At 37.2% G+C, this 15,604-nt stretch overlaps 1 protein-coding gene across 1 annotated transcript; it reads left to right on the forward strand.

Annotated features, from left to right (window-relative positions):
- The first annotated feature begins 1,492 nt into the window (after positions 1–1,492).
- Positions 1,493–15,360, forward strand: c20h21orf91 (chromosome 20 C21orf91 homolog). The gene is made up of 5 exons (XM_060896330.1): positions 1,493–1,628; positions 3,456–3,587; positions 11,745–12,173; positions 12,501–12,563; positions 13,282–15,360. Exons 2-5 carry the CDS (start codon positions 3,461–3,463, stop codon positions 13,446–13,448), a joined length of 786 nt encoding a protein of 261 aa, XP_060752313.1. The 5' UTR covers positions 1,493–1,628; positions 3,456–3,460; the 3' UTR covers positions 13,449–15,360.
- Positions 15,361–15,604: the final 244 nt, after the last annotated feature.

Raw genomic sequence — 15,604 nt, forward strand, 5'->3', positions numbered from 1 at the left:
CAGTTTGGCCTTTAACACTCATCATTCGAACACCAAACTAACCAAGCTCTCTGTTCCTAGATCTATCTGTCAGTGGATCACCAGCTATCTGACAGATAGGCAGCATCTAGTGAGACTTGGGAAATTTATGTCAAACAGCTGCTCCACCAACACCGCTCCACTCAAAGTTGTTTTCTCTCCCCACTGCTCTTCTCCCTGTACACCAACAACTGCACCTTCAATGGCCCCTCTTTCAAGCTCCTGAAGTTTGTGGACGACAGACACTACAGTCATCGGCCTCATCAAGGACAGAGACGAGTCTGCCTACAGACAGGAGGTTAAAGAGCTGTCTGTCTGGTGCAGTCACAATGACTTGGAGCTAAATACGATCATAACAGTGGAGATAACAGTCAACTTCAATACAAACCCCCTGCACTCCCCACACTCACCATCATGGACAGCATTGTGGCTGCAAGGAAGGCATTCAAGTTCCTGGGCTCTACCATCTCCCAGGACCTGAAGTGGGACACTCATATCCACGCCATTGTAAAAAAGAAGCAACAAAGGATGTACTTCCTTAGCCAGTTGAGGAGGTTTAACCTGCCACAGAAGCTGCTGAAACAGTTCTACTCAGCCGTCATTGAGTCTGTTCTGGGCACATCAATAACTGTCTGCCTGCACACCCTACAAGAACTGTATATATCCAGAGTGAGGAAAATGGCTCAGAACATCACTCCGGATCCCTCACATCCAAGTCATCCGCTTTTTGAACTTTTACAATCTGACCGGTGCTACAGAGCCCCAAATACCAGCACAAACAGGCACAGTTTATTCCCCCAGTCAATCCACCTCATGAACAGTTAAATGTTCCCCACATTACACAATAACAATGTGTAATCTTATATTTATTTGTTACCACCTCCATCCTAGTACACTCCTGCATCTCATTATTCTATTCTATAATTCTATTCTGTTCTATCATCTATAGCACAACTGTACATAAAATCTAATTATTTTTCAAAATATTTATTTAGAGGGGAACGGTGGCTTAGTGGTTAGCACGTTCGCCTCACACCTCCAGGGTTGGGGGTTCGATTCCCGCCTCCACCTTGTGTGTGTGTGGAGGTTGATTGGCATCTCTGGAAAATTGTCCGTAGTGTGTGATTGCGTGAGTGAATGAATGAGTGTGTGTGTGTGTGTGTGTGTGTGCCCTGCGATGGGTTGGCACTCTGTCCAGGGTGTATCCTGCCTTGATGCCCGATGACGCCTGAGGCACAGGCTCCCCGTGACCCGAGGTAGTTTGGATAAGCGGTAGAGAATGAATCTATTTATTTATTTATTTTTGTCTATTTGTATTTACATATGTTATTTTTATCGTCTGTGCGTTGATGCCGTCTCTGTGTAACGAAAGCGTAGGACACTAAAACAAATTCCTTGTACGCAATAAAGCTTCTTTCGATTCTGATTCTGATTCTAAAATTTAGTGAATGAGTTTTCGAAGTTTTTGACGCCAATCTGGCAACCCTGCTCTTTCCGCCACTCTTCAATAACATCACTGGGACTCTACCGAGAGAGCGTGGGCTTTGAGGAGAACAGACGTTTACGTCTTATAGTTCGTCTCGAGGACTTTACTGACATCGTCAAATAAGGTAATATTTGTTTTTCCTCCCTGTTTTTGAAAGATATAATTTTATTGCTTGAAAATGTCTTATTTTAGACGTTCAGTAAAGGTGAACAGGAGCTAAATAACGGTCACGAACAAGTGTCTGTTTTTTAGCGGTGAAACGGTGCTAGCAAACAAGCTAACAAGTTAGTTTAGCCATCTAGCTAGTTGTTCTTTGTTAACATGTTGTTTTAGCAGTATTTAATGACCTGTTTGTGTTTTGGTCGACAACCGATGCTTCTAGATCGACATTCTCAAATCAGCAAAACGCTTGATTCCGTTAGCTAAATAGATTTAGATTAGCTTAGAGTTAATAATTTAACCTTTGAAGAACGGTAATAATGTCAACCAATAAATGATAACGAAACACATAATGCTAAATCAGCTAACGGTTTGATGTTTGTGGTTATGAGGTGGTGCTGTCAGTCACTGCTAAATGTAAATAAGGGGCTTCTTTGTCCAAAATAATAATCTGAATAGAGTCTCATCATCTAAATGCAAGCAAAGAAATAAACTTTTATTTTTTTACACCAATACTATTTTTTTTTTTTACTAAACAGGAATAAACAAATAGTGTCTAAAATACTTTTATTTTTGTATTTTTTCAAAATAATATTTAAGGTTTGTTCTCACACATTTGACTTTAAAGACCTCATTACATGGACAAGATTTCTAGCTAACAAATCAACTTTTTGCTTGTATTCGAAAAATTTAGATGAGGATATAAATTAAAATGGCAGGAAGTGCATACAGATTTCACGTCATAGAGTTTTAGTCTTTTTTAATGCGTTGGTTTGTTTTTCTGGGTTGTTAGTATTTTAGGTTTTTATTATTTTATCCATTATTTCATCCTTTGTATTTTGTTATACAAAATTTGTAATGGGGATTTTTATTTTTTTGGTTTGTTGATCTTACTTTTTCCAAATAAGATCTTACTTGAAAACATCTTACTTTTCAAGTAAGCTTAAAAAAAAGGCATTGTAGGTAAGGTATTAATACCAGGTACAGAAAGTAGTGAAAGTGCAAGGCAATTTTTTATTTTTTTTTAGCTTTTTTAGCATTCCTTTCCAGATATATGATCTAGATGTGTCAACAACTTGGAAAATGACAACTTTTGTATGAAATAACACATTTTTCAAATGATCAAACATTTTGGTACATGTGACTGACCAGCACCCAGGTTTGCTCTGTTATAAATTGATTGTTTAAACAGTTAATGGCGCTGAATGTTTGCTTATTGTTGAGCCATTAGTTAAACCTGCATTTGTTGTTAAAAAGAATAAACTATTATGAAGACCAGATGGGATGTCTATGGAAGAAGCATTTTGAAGCTCATCATAGCCAAACAGCCAGACAATAAACAGGTCAGCCAAAGAAATAACTGCAGCTGATGACAGAACCATTGTGAGAGCTGTGAAAAAAAAATCACAAAACTGTCAGTGACCTCAACAACTATAGCTATACCACAAGATGCCCATCAGCATTAGAAATCAAAAGGCTAAATTGGAATTCACAAAGAAATACAGAGATGAGCCAAAAAAGTTCTTGTACCAAGATTACCCTCTACCAAAGTGAATGGAAAGGTAAATTGTGCAGAATGAAAGAAGCTGCTTATGATCCAAAGCATACGAGCTCATTTATCATCACTCATCTTTTAATCTTGGAGTATAGCAAAAACAGAAAAGAATTGGCCTTGCTTTTTCAGTACTTCTGGAAGGGAACGTATAACCTTTTTCTGAGACGCAAAGAATATATCTAAGACAAATTTGGACCTGGAGAGTTTAATTTATTTATTTACATTACATTTGTAAAGGTGCAATGGTGGAAGAGGAGCAATTTGTGAATATAGACTTGAATGATGACAACATCTGTACCATCTGTAAGCTGGACACAGACACTGGAACGCTGTCCTTCTGTCACGTCTGCTTCGAGCTGAGCATTGAGGGTAAGTCTTGGAGTTGGTGATATTTGATATTGAAATCTTTATCTGCTTTTTCCATGTGACTGTTTTGCCAAATTGATTTATCATAAATAGAATCAGGTTTATTGCAGATACTGTAGGATCTACATGTACAGGAATTTGTCTTGGTGTGTTTGTGCCTAGTAATAATAGAGAAGAAGCATAAATATAGGAAACAAAGGTTATAAAAAATAGTAATAATATGTATAAACAAAGATTTACAAAAAACTAATAATTTACCAGGTTCTAAACAAATATTACACTTTGGCTTGATTAAAGTAACATCTCTTTCTGTTGAGCCGCATCACACCAGCGTCCTGTGTTTCCTTATGTAGTGTTCAAAACTTGATGTGATCATTGAAATGAGGCGCGCACCCTGATGTTTGAAAGTTTAAAGGAATGTTAAAAGACTTAGTAACTCACTTCCCACTAGACAGTTCAAGAAATATTTATTTACTTTTAGACACTTATGTCACACATACGCATACCAAATATTGCAATAGTTACAATAGTAAATTAAATATTACAAACTCTGAGATAGAAATATTTAAAATAATATAAAGCACTTTGTCATGCCATGTAAAGTGCTTTATGTCAGCATATGATGGAGGACTTGACTTCCAAGAGTGGTAATTTGATATATATGGGCCATCCTATAGCACAATTCCTTTAAATTTTAAATCCTAGTTACAAAACCTTTACATCATGAACAGTATTTTACTGTTGCTCGGCAACAAAAGCAACTTCTTGCGCAGCATTTACAATACAAGTCAGTATATTGACTGACATTTGTAGTTATGTGCCCTGCTTTACTTAAAATGAGTCATGACAGTGTCTGTACATGATAGACAGAGCCACATTCCCAGCTAAAACGAACACAAAAATATGTCTGGGAAATACAGATTTGTTTTAAAATAGTGGACTGGACAGATGTTTACAAGACTATTCAACTGACCTCTAAATAGAAATACATTTGAACCCCTAGTATCTAGTACATCATCTATGTTTTATTATTTTTAGTTGTTTATAAATAATTTGTAGCATTTTGTAAAACCATTATCATTCAACTATTGGGAATGGTGTTGTGTGTTATAGAGTAAAATACATTGCTGTAACGTGTGTCTAAAATACACCCACAGAAGTACTTTGGCAATTAGAAATCTGTTGTGAATGTGTTTATTTTGGTGATGACCCCCCCTTCCCCCAAAGTGTCATTTCTTGTCTATAGCTATCAGCAGTCTTACCTTTGAGTATTGTATTCTGATATGTGATTTTATGGCCTATGATTAAAGGTATGGTTAAAGGTATGTTCTGATTATGTCTTAAATTTCTGCTTGGATAGACGTGTGCATTGCCCCTTGTTGTTAGTAGTTAAAATAACAGTGTCCATTATCATTTGCTGCTCTGCTGTGGTGTCCTGCACTTCAACTACTTCCTCTCGTAGCTGTGATAACTGAGCAAAGTGTGGTCTTACTGCACCACCTGACACTGTACCTTAATTGTTAGCTCAACGGGCAACAATTTGAGAGAGATGTCTCAGCAGCAGTCTTTAAGCTCACTGCATGAGATCTCTAGAATGTGTGCTTGTCTAGAAGAAAATCACACTCAATGTCAACCAGAGAGAATGTCTGCATAACAGAACTTTCCAGAGACCTGGAATAATTTTAATTATAATAATAAAATAATTGTTATAATAAAATGTCCCTCTCACACACATGGACACAGACGCATACTAATGTTTGTGGCATGAAACTTTCAGCATTTCACATACAGTGGTCGATTGATTTGCCTTGTAGTTAATATGACTAAAATGATTTGGCATGTGCATTTATAGGATAATAATAAATGTTGATTTTGGTGGTACATAGTCTTATGAAGTAAATTATTTTCAATCACACCTTCTTAAGTGTTTTATTTATTTATTTTTTTCATTTCAACTAAAAATCATTTATTTTTTCAAAATTGCTAATGAGTGGCACAATTATTGTAATATATTTATAGTTACATTTAATGTTGTGGAATGTCCTCAAAGCAAGGTACATTTCACTTGTGAAATTTAACAGCTATAAACAGTCACTAAGATGGAAAAATGGCAGCCTCTGTCCTGAAGATATTGTGTCAGCTTAACCGTCAGGACATGAGCTCTCTTGATGTACAAATGGAGTTACAAGAGAAACACTCAATCTACCTGTTTGTTTCATTCATGTTTATTTTGCAAATTAATATTAGAAAACAAATTTTGTGTTGTAATATTTTGAAATGTTAATAGGTGTTGCAATTAACTTGTCCCGCAAATTTTTGTTGTGGTGTCACTAGTCATTCATTTGAATCACACTCTGTCCGCGCTAATAAAGGATGACATCAGCATACCTGTCCTTTCCTTTCCTTAATAGAGGAATGGGAGGCCAAGTCACACAGCTACAATACTGTGAAAGGTCACATTATTAAAAGAGGATGATTACTGTTATTACAACAACTAGTTATCAGTGTTAGACATTAGTCATTATCTGAGCTCTATTAGCTCCACTGCTAGCTTTTCTAGTCCTTTTCTAGATGGTGAGGTAGCACTTTTCTTTAACCCTTCTGCAGACCTCGTCTGCATTCCTATGCAAATTAGGAGCGCAGAGTCAAGTTGATTTTGTCTGTTTTGACTGCTTATAAAAAATTAATTATATATTATTTTATAACCAGTTGATAAAATGCGTGTCCGCAAAATTTTGAAAGTTGTTTTGCACTTTCTTATTTATTATTATATGTTATTTAAATTTTATATTTAGTGTTAAAGAAATAATTGTTATATGTAGTACAGAGTCTGTGGTCTTATCTCAGGGGTTCCCAAAGTTTTCAGACCGCGACTCCCAATATTAGACTGCTGACGACCCGTGATCCAGCGCGACAGAAAAGAACTCATCCAGCGTCTTGCTGTCAAATGGCGTCCTCAGGGTTCGATCGGTTGAAAGTTCTATCAGCACATTTTCCATGTCTGATGCCAGATGATTTGCCATGGTTACATTGAATGGTGACTTTAACTGTCGTAATTAATCGGAGCAAACAAAGTTTTATTTCCAGTTTATTTTAATTATCCTAAATTTATACTCGCATCATTACAACCTTTTAAAAAAAATAATAAAAAAATGAAAAATAAATAAAGTTTCTGGAAATATCTCGCATAACATTTTACACTGGGGGGCATGGTGGCTTAGTGGTTAGCACGTTCGCCTCACACCTCCAGGGTCGGGGTTCGATTCCCGCCTCCACCTTGTGTGTGTGGAGTTTGCATGTTCTCCCCGTGCCTCGGGGGTTTCCTCTGGGTACTCCGGTTTCCTCCCCCGGTCCAAAGACATGCATGGTAGGTTGATTGGCATCTCTGGAAAAATTGTCCCTAGTGTGTGATTGCATGAGTGAATGAGTGTGTGTGTGCCCTGCGATGGGTTGGCACTCCGTCCAGGGTGTATCCTGCCTTGATGCCCGATGACGCCTGAGATAGGCACAGGCTCCCCATGACCCGAGGTAGTTCGGATAAGCGGTAGAAGATGAATGAATGAATGAACATTTTACACTTGTTATGTCTATTTTGCCTACCAGATGCCATCTGATCATCCAAAAACGGGCTACACACACACACCCCACTCAAAAACATGGCATAATTTCTTGTGAATAAATCTTCCTTTACACCTCAACATCCCCAGGTCAAAGCTGACTGATGCAACTAAATTCATAAATAAGAGAGAGGAAACAAATATGATTTGACTATGAAAACAACGTGTGTGTGTGTGTGTGTGTGTGTGTGTGTGTGTGTGTGTGTGTAAAGCTTGTTGGTAGAAGAAGAAGAGAAGAGAAGATATTGTCCCCAGCTTGACAAATGCATATAACAAGTGTGAAATATTTGCAAATGATTTACGAATTTTTTGGAGGCCCAATGAATTGCAATGCCCAATGCTTGTGTGTGCGTGTGTGTGTGTGGGTATGTGTGTGTCTGTGTGTGTGTGTGTAAAGCTTGTTGGTAGATCAGATTTTGCCCCCAGCTGGACAAATGCAAATAACAAGTGTGAAAAATTTACAAATGAGTACCTTTTGCTTTTTCTGGAGGCCTAATGAATTGCAATGCCCAATGCTTGTGTGTGTGTGTGTGAACTGTACAAATCTGGAGCTTTTGTTTTGTCTGGAGGTCAACTGAAATGCAATGCTTTGAACAGTGTTTGAATGTGTGTGTGTACGTGTGTGTGTCGCATAATTTCGGTAAATCATATTTTGCCCTCTGCTAGGCAAAGGCATATCAAAAGTGTGAAATATTTACAAATGTGTAGCTTTTTTTTCCTGGAGGCCTAATGAATTGCAATGCCCAATGCTTGTGTGTGTGTGTGTGTAGCATCATTTCGGTAGATCGTATTTTGCCCTCTGCTAGGCAAAGGTATATCAAAAGTGAGAAATATTTACAAATGTGTAGCTTTTTTTCTGGAGGCCTAATGAAATGCAATGCCCAATTTGCATGTGTGTGTGCGTGCTTGTGTGCGTGCTTGTGTGCGTGCGCGCGTGTGTGTGTGTGTGTGTGTGTGTGTGTGTGTGTGTGTGTGTGTGTGTGTGTGTGAACTGTTTACAAATCTGGAGCTTTTGTTTTGTCTGGAGGTCAACTGAAATGCAAAGCCCAATGCTTTGAACAGTGTTTGACTGTGTGTGTGTACGTGTGTGTAGCATAATTTCGGCAGATCATATTTTGCCCTCTGCTAGGCAAAGGCATATCAAAAGTGTGAAATATTTACAAATGTGTAGCTTTTTTTTTCCTGGAGGCCTAATGAAATGCAATGCCCAATTTGTGTGTGTGTGGTGTGAGTGTTTTATATATGTACATTTTATGTGTGCATTTTTGTGTCTGTATGTATGCTCATTGCGCTGAAAAGGGCAAAAGTTTGACCTATTGCCCCACTAAATGTGGCCGAGTCAAATTGACCCGGGATGACTTGAAGAGGAAAGTATTTATTTTATGAACACATAGTTCAACAAAAATAGACAAAATTAATTTTACTTGCAAAGTTCAGAATTTGGAACAATTTCAGGCAAATATGTGGAAGGAAACCCAAGTTATGATACATTAAACTTTCCAGAAGAGTCAAATAGACTCCAGGTCTGCAGAAAGGTTAAGCCACAAATTAAGTTACATTTTAGCATTCCCAACTGAAGCAATAAGCAGTTTTAGATTTTAACACACTAATCAAGCCTTAAACAACACCTGTTGCTGTCAGAGCAACCCTGTCAACGTTGCTCTACTACGTCCATCCATAATACCCATGCCGCTTTTTACAGCAGCGTCCTTAGGAAAAAGGTAGTTATGATGAATCCCCGTCATAACTGGGTATAGAAGATAAAACCACCTTCTGATGAATTGGACTCAACAGTGCAATAGTTATATTGTTTGACTAGTACAAAATGGATAATGTTTTTGTGTAATTTTATGCTGGGTGTAATACTGAGGATCACTATGGAGTCTGCTTCTGTTTTGGGATTCACCAAAAGGGAGCACAGAGAGCACTAGCGAGCCCTCTGTAGAAGTGTAGACTGAGTTATGGAGTGCTCTATGGCCTTCGCTTTCCCGGCTGGCTACTATATGGAACAACATTTTCTTTGTCTGTGTGTCCCACAAACCTTTTATTAGCGTGATACAGAATCAGTGTGTTGCATATTATCTGTAGACCTTTAACATGAATGTTGTATATTTTATACACTTTATACTCTAGTTTGCATTATTCCAATACTGATTATAGGTGAGTGAAATTTCAGGATATGTGTGTGCTCTAGACTGTTAACAGTGCTGTCACACTGATTGATCGATGTGTGTTTGTCTGCATGCTTCCTGTTTCTGCAACTGTTGACTGCACTTTATATTTGGCAATGAGCTGCTGTTTTTGACCATGAACAAGGACCTGTCCCCATTTTGCACACACAAGCACACAAATCCAAGGACACATACAGCATCTTCCAGGTTCCACAAAATGGGTCAAGGATCCAGTGTCCTATTTTGTCTGCTAAGCTGAACTGAAAACACTGGCTGATCCACCAGATGTAAAAAGTGCAGATGAGGTTCTTATTGCTGTGACGTCAAATACACGTTATGTTCCTGTTCTCTACTCCTGATTTCCAATGTCAATGTCACCACTGATTAACCTGACTGTGTGAACTTTTTTTTATAAAAACACAATACAACAATAAGGTAGAATTTAATGAGAGTGTGAATAGTCATGGTACATTACTTAGAAGCTTGCAGGAGAACATGCAGGATATGTATATTCATCTTTCTAATGTGAATTCCTCATCTGTCTCATGCTTAGTACTGCTTTTTCTACTCTAGTTTCCCCCTACTAAACAGGCAACACTTAAGATAAGACACTTAAACACTTAAGATTTATTCTCTTTGTATTGACCTTGCCTTGGTACACTGCAATCCACGAATTTTTCTACTGAATATAAAGCTTTCATAAACATTTCTTTCGTGAACGTTTTTTTCCCCAGTTCCTACTTTCTGTACTATTACTAAGACTAGAACTAGAAGCTCTAGTGATTGGTTGACTATTAAATACCACACCAATGAAACACAAGTTAGCATTAAGACATTTTAATAGCTTAAACCTCTTTGTATGTTTACATACAGTTTTTAATAAAGCTCAGGTCTCTCACTATTCTTTTCTTACACTGCTGTTTCTTGCTCATTGTGGTCTATACGGCATGCAGGTACATGCACAGAATATGAATGCTGATTTGACTTAGGCTCATGGAAGCACAGAATGCATGTTCAGACTAGTTCATGAATGTTCATCATGTACTAATTATTAACCTTTCAAAATCTTTTATTCAGTTTGCTTTTCTATTCTGTCTGTATACTTATTTCTGCCAAATAAGTTGTTTTAATTACATATTAAGCCAAGCGGTCAATTTACTCATTGCCACTATACAGGAGATGAAACCCTAAGACTACTCAAAGTTCCTATTTGGTTATAAGAAGCCAATATTTTATGTGGGGAAATTCTTCTTCCCCCATAATGTAATTCTGAAAAAAAATCTGAAATAATAATTTGATTATTAGGCAGGCTGTATATTAAGCCTCTTGCCCACACTTCTGAACTTATACTGCTGTGTTTATTATGTATGTGGTTGGTGCTTCAGCTCTTTCTGTTCAGATCCACTGCACCCATTCACTTCCTGTTTTTTAAGTCTGACATTGTTTTGAAGCATAGCAAATAAGTTCATTAGAAAGGTGATGCAATGATTTGTGGGTTTTCCCATTTTTTTTTCTTTTCAATTGTGACTGTAGACATAGAAAAACAAGGAAAACAGCTTGCAATTTTTCAATATAGAGAGGAAAACACACATTTTATATTTTAAAGTGACTGTAGACATAGAAACTGAAGGAGATCACCCCTTCCCTTTAATCAGCCTTGTGCAAATCTCCTTTCTCTAAAGACTTGAATATGCACTGTATAGTACATGCTTACACTAAGCAGGCTTTTGTTAACATATGCACAGCATGGTCCTGGCAAAACGTTGTCTCATTTCTATATATGGTTATATAACAGCTATATATGGTTGAATTGACAATAAAAGCTTCTTGACTTGACTTGAACAAGAAATTTGGACTGCCAGATCAAGAAACTAGGATTGTTTTGTGTCTAGCTAAATATACTATGTGCATTATACCGTTGCTATTTTATAGGGATAAAATTGCTATCAGGCTATTTTTTAAGCTATTTTATTTATATTTATATAAAATCTGTTCCTTTAGCTGGGAATTCTTTGTGTGAATTGGAACAGAGTCATGAGTTTGCTGTAGTGTGATGAGTCTGACCCTTTGTCCAGTATTTAACATACACTTTCTGTATCGTGTGTGTTTGTGTTTAGTTGTGTGCAGCTGAATGGATGGCCAGCCTGACTGGCTTATCCTTGACCAGATAAGCTGCTTTGCTTGGCCATCAGAATATAAATTTGCCTAAAATTTACACTACAAATCTATTTTTACTCTGGAAAACAGGACATAGGCCAAATAAACTCACAGTTTGTACAGTTTGATTAAAAAATAATGATGATAAATTGTTGAAATATAAGAGCTTTGTAGATGATAAATATATTTAAGCAGGATGTCTTTGTACATCACAGGTGTGCCCACTGCCTCTCTGCTGCACTCCACATCTTTGCGTGGGCACAGGGACTGCTTTGAGAAGTACCATCTCATTGCCAACCAGAAGGTCTCACATGCCAAGGCCTCACGCAGTACCTATGAGGGTGTCAAGCGGGCACTCAGCCAGCAGCTCAGACGCATTGTGCAGTATGCCCAGAACAGAGACTCTGGCTCCAAGCACCAGCTCCTGTTTCACACACAGCAGGGTGACAGGAACTTGATGCCCCAGTCATGTGCCCAGGTCCCTCGATATGCCCCTCGCTGGGTGGAGGGTACGTGTTCAGGTAAATCAGAGGATCTGGAACTCGTGCAGGACTCTGGGCAGCTCTGGGGCAATGGTCAAAAGCACACATTGCAGGGAGGAGGAGCAGATCAGCGGGAGAGACATTTATTCAGCCAAGAGAAATGTAAGTAAAGTGGTTGTGTTCCTTATCAGAAGTTTATCTTTCTTTCATGTAAAACACATGCTTTCACCCTTAGCCATGTTTTTGTGTCCGTGTCACTCACCTCTTAATACATGACTGTCCAGGGTTTTCTCATGTGTGTGCCTGTATTCTTTTGTCTGTCATACCTGAAAAATGGCTTTGCTGCTATAAAAGTGATTAAATTACGTGTCACCAGCAAGTTCCTAAAATCCATGATGGGTGAAAAGAACATCTCATGGTCAAAGAGTCACTGTGCTTTTCTGACTAAAAAAGTTAATACAATGCTCTTGTAATGGCTTTATATTGCAGTGGTGAAAATGACTGTGGAAGAGCTTCATCAGCTGAAGTCCCAGCTGCTGCTTCAGATTCAAGGTAAGGTTTAGTAGTAAAACATTCAAAACCTTTGTAGGTTTTTCTTTTTGTTTTTTTTAAATAACCAAAAAAAACCTGTTATATAATACATATAACAGTAACTGTTAAATCTTTCTGCTTGCTTTACTTTTCTGCATATGTAACCTTAAGCTTAAGCTGATACATTACACAGCTAAATATAAACTATTTTAGAAATATAGAGCATATAATTCCTCAGTGTCGTTTTTAACGATTTGCGTCCACCATAAGGGCAAACAATAAGAATAACAATAATTAATTAATTGTTGTGATGTGTGGACATTAATAAAAAAAAGTAAGAAATGTTTCAAGAACTCTCAAATATTGTCACAATACTGTGATTGTATTAACAATGTAACTTAAACTTACTGAATCTTGCTGACAATAAATGTAACCTTCTCCCTGTATTTTCCCCCCCGCACATTTAAAGCTATTTTGTCAGGGTATCTCAAACCTGTTCTTAGTCCTTGTACTCCACAAGGTGTCTGATTATTTTGAAACATTCTAGATTAGTTTGCACAGCCTTTCACAGAACTAGATCATGCAGTGCTGATTTTTGGTCGAACTTGATAAAATTTGTATGGGCATAATAATTTCAGTGATATGTTAAGCAACATCTAGAATCAAACAATCAGATTTGTATTCAGACCACCATATCTCTCTCTCTCTCTCTCTCTCTCTCTCTCTCTCTCTCTCTCAGAGGTGTTTGAAAATCTTTCAGTAGCTGTGCAGGAGAAGGACTCATTGACATCCCAGCTCCATGTCCGCCACATTGCCATTGAGCAGCTCTTTAAGAACTGCGGCAAACTCCCATGGCTTCAGATTGGTCGTGCAGGGGTCAAAACCAACAATGCCTCAGTGGAGTGAAGTGTGAGTTGTTCCTGGTGGATTAAAGAACAGTCTCCAGGTTTGTGGAGAGCAGAAAAAAGGTTATACTCGAGTCATTTGCTTTTCACTCCCTGTGAATCTTTTTATTAAAAGGGTTGAGAAGTTTATTGTCTCCTGTTCAGAAACGGCAAGAACAATTTTGAAAGAGATTTAACACGTGAAATTTTGGACCTTCTTTAAGCTGGACCTGTGTTTACTATGCAGACTGAGGTCAGACTGACCATGGCCTCATCAACATTAACTTGAATAACGTTTTTATTACTTTTGTTATGAAATGTTTTAACATTTCTATTTATTGCTCTTTTTTGTTTTGTTGTTTTAGTACCTTTTTTTTTATAGCAGCAGATGTCTCTATAACTGTGTTTGAAAGAGTCTGGTGGGTTGGGCTCTGGTGTAACTGTGGTAATGGTTGCTTAGTTATGAAGGGGGTGATTTCTCTCTGATTGCTGCAGTGGGATTGTGGTTTATAAAACACTTTTCTCTGTTGTGTACCAGTGCAAAACAATATAAAGATTGGATATTTAAACCTTAGGCTTCCACAAGATGTTTGACAATGCCACTGAATCTGCTACAATTTGATTTATTAGGCTCTTGTAGATACCTGGGAATCTTTGCTCAAAATTTAGGGTCTGCTGTTAATTGTAAATGATGATGATGTAGAGAAGGACTTATTCAAGTATCACAGTTATAGTCAAAGCTCCTTGCTAATCTTGTTAAGACATTAGATTTTAGTTCTTGTGATCGTTGCCTGGTTTCATTTCAAGCTAAGCTTTTGAATCAATGCACTGCTTTTTTGTGAGTCTAAAAGTCCCCTTTATGCTCTTCCTAGGTAGGTTAGGATATCATTGGTTATCCGATAATCAAATATTCCTGTATGTTTAATTACTTGAGGCTGTTTAATAGGGATTTTATGCACCTTAAAAGGGCCTAACCAAAGTCTTGCCATAAGGTAACATAATTTAGTGTTTATTTTTTTTTAAGTGTAGTTGGATGAATGAAAGGACATTTATGCACATTTTCATTTCCTTGAGATCTTTTTTTAGCCTTTAAATATGTCATCATTTTTTTAAATTGTGAACTTAATATGTAGTGTTTATTTATTTAGAAACTTACTGTATAATATTATTTTAGAATTTCATACATTTTGCCCAAGATAAACTCTTGAGGTGAGGGCGCCATCTGGTGGTTGTACCAAAAACTCTTCACAATTAGATCACTTAATGCAGCCTACTGACAGCAAATTGACACTGAACTTTATTTTTTTTAAACATAGCTGTTTGAATGTGTCATTTTAAATGTAAAAAGTATTTTGTTTAGAGAAAAAAATGCTTCTCTTTGTAAGAGACATATTTTACTTGACCCAATAGTGGGTTGTATGAAAAGTGTTGTGCATGTTTGGTGCTTGATATGCTATACAAAGTTGAACTGTGTTCTCATCAGCATTATTGTATGCATGTCAGTTCTGCTTATATATAACTGTAAAGCTGTCAGATTTTGTGTTGAATTTTATAGTTTGAGTCTTAAAGCCCATGTACTTTTTCAGGCTAATAACAATGGATTGAGAATGCAGACTTTGGATTTCAACAGATATCTGGGGCTACAGGGTTACATACAAACTGCCTACCAAATCAATTGTTAATTTAAAGTAATGTTTTGGCACATACAATTGTGAGTTTGAGCACATACAATTGTGAGTTTGGTGTTCAGTTTTCTTTTTATTTTTAAATGTGTGTTTGGTTTGGTTTGGTTTGGTTTGGTTTGCATATTGTGTGGTTTTGTGTTTGTTTCTCCAACAGCCCATGCAATAATGTGTGATTGTGTGGTGGTCTGAGTGATGATTCATATGTTATCTTTAAAACCAGTAAATAAATATACACAATATTTTATTAAACATGCATTTGCCTTGTGTCTTCATATGTGCAACGTTATTAGCTATATGGTGAATTTTCACTTTTCTTCATTTCTTGGTTTGGGGCTTCTGTGACTTACTAGACTATGAAGGTAGACTTATCAGACTAATACAGGCAGACTTTATAAATATACCCCGTTAGCTAGTGATGGCTGTACTGTCAATAGGTGCTCTGACATAAACAATACAACACTTATCACCTATAAGTGTATTAATCAATAAATAA

This window comes from Tachysurus vachellii, chromosome 20, assembly GCF_030014155.1.
Source record: "Tachysurus vachellii isolate PV-2020 chromosome 20, HZAU_Pvac_v1, whole genome shotgun sequence".
In the NCBI taxonomy this organism is placed as follows: domain Eukaryota; kingdom Metazoa; phylum Chordata; class Actinopteri; order Siluriformes; family Bagridae; genus Tachysurus; species Tachysurus vachellii.

Coding starts and splice junctions, on each gene's coding strand:
- c20h21orf91 (XM_060896330.1), top strand. CDS start 3,461: ATGGTGGAAGAGGAGCAATTTGTGAATATAGACTTGAATGATGACAAC. Junction 12,174..12,500: donor TTTATTCAGCCAAGAGAAAT/GTAAGTAAAGTG, acceptor TTTATATTGCAG/TGGTGAAAATGACTGTGGAA. Junction 12,564..13,281: donor GCTGCTGCTTCAGATTCAAG/GTAAGGTTTAGT, acceptor TCTCTCTCTCAG/AGGTGTTTGAAAATCTTTCA.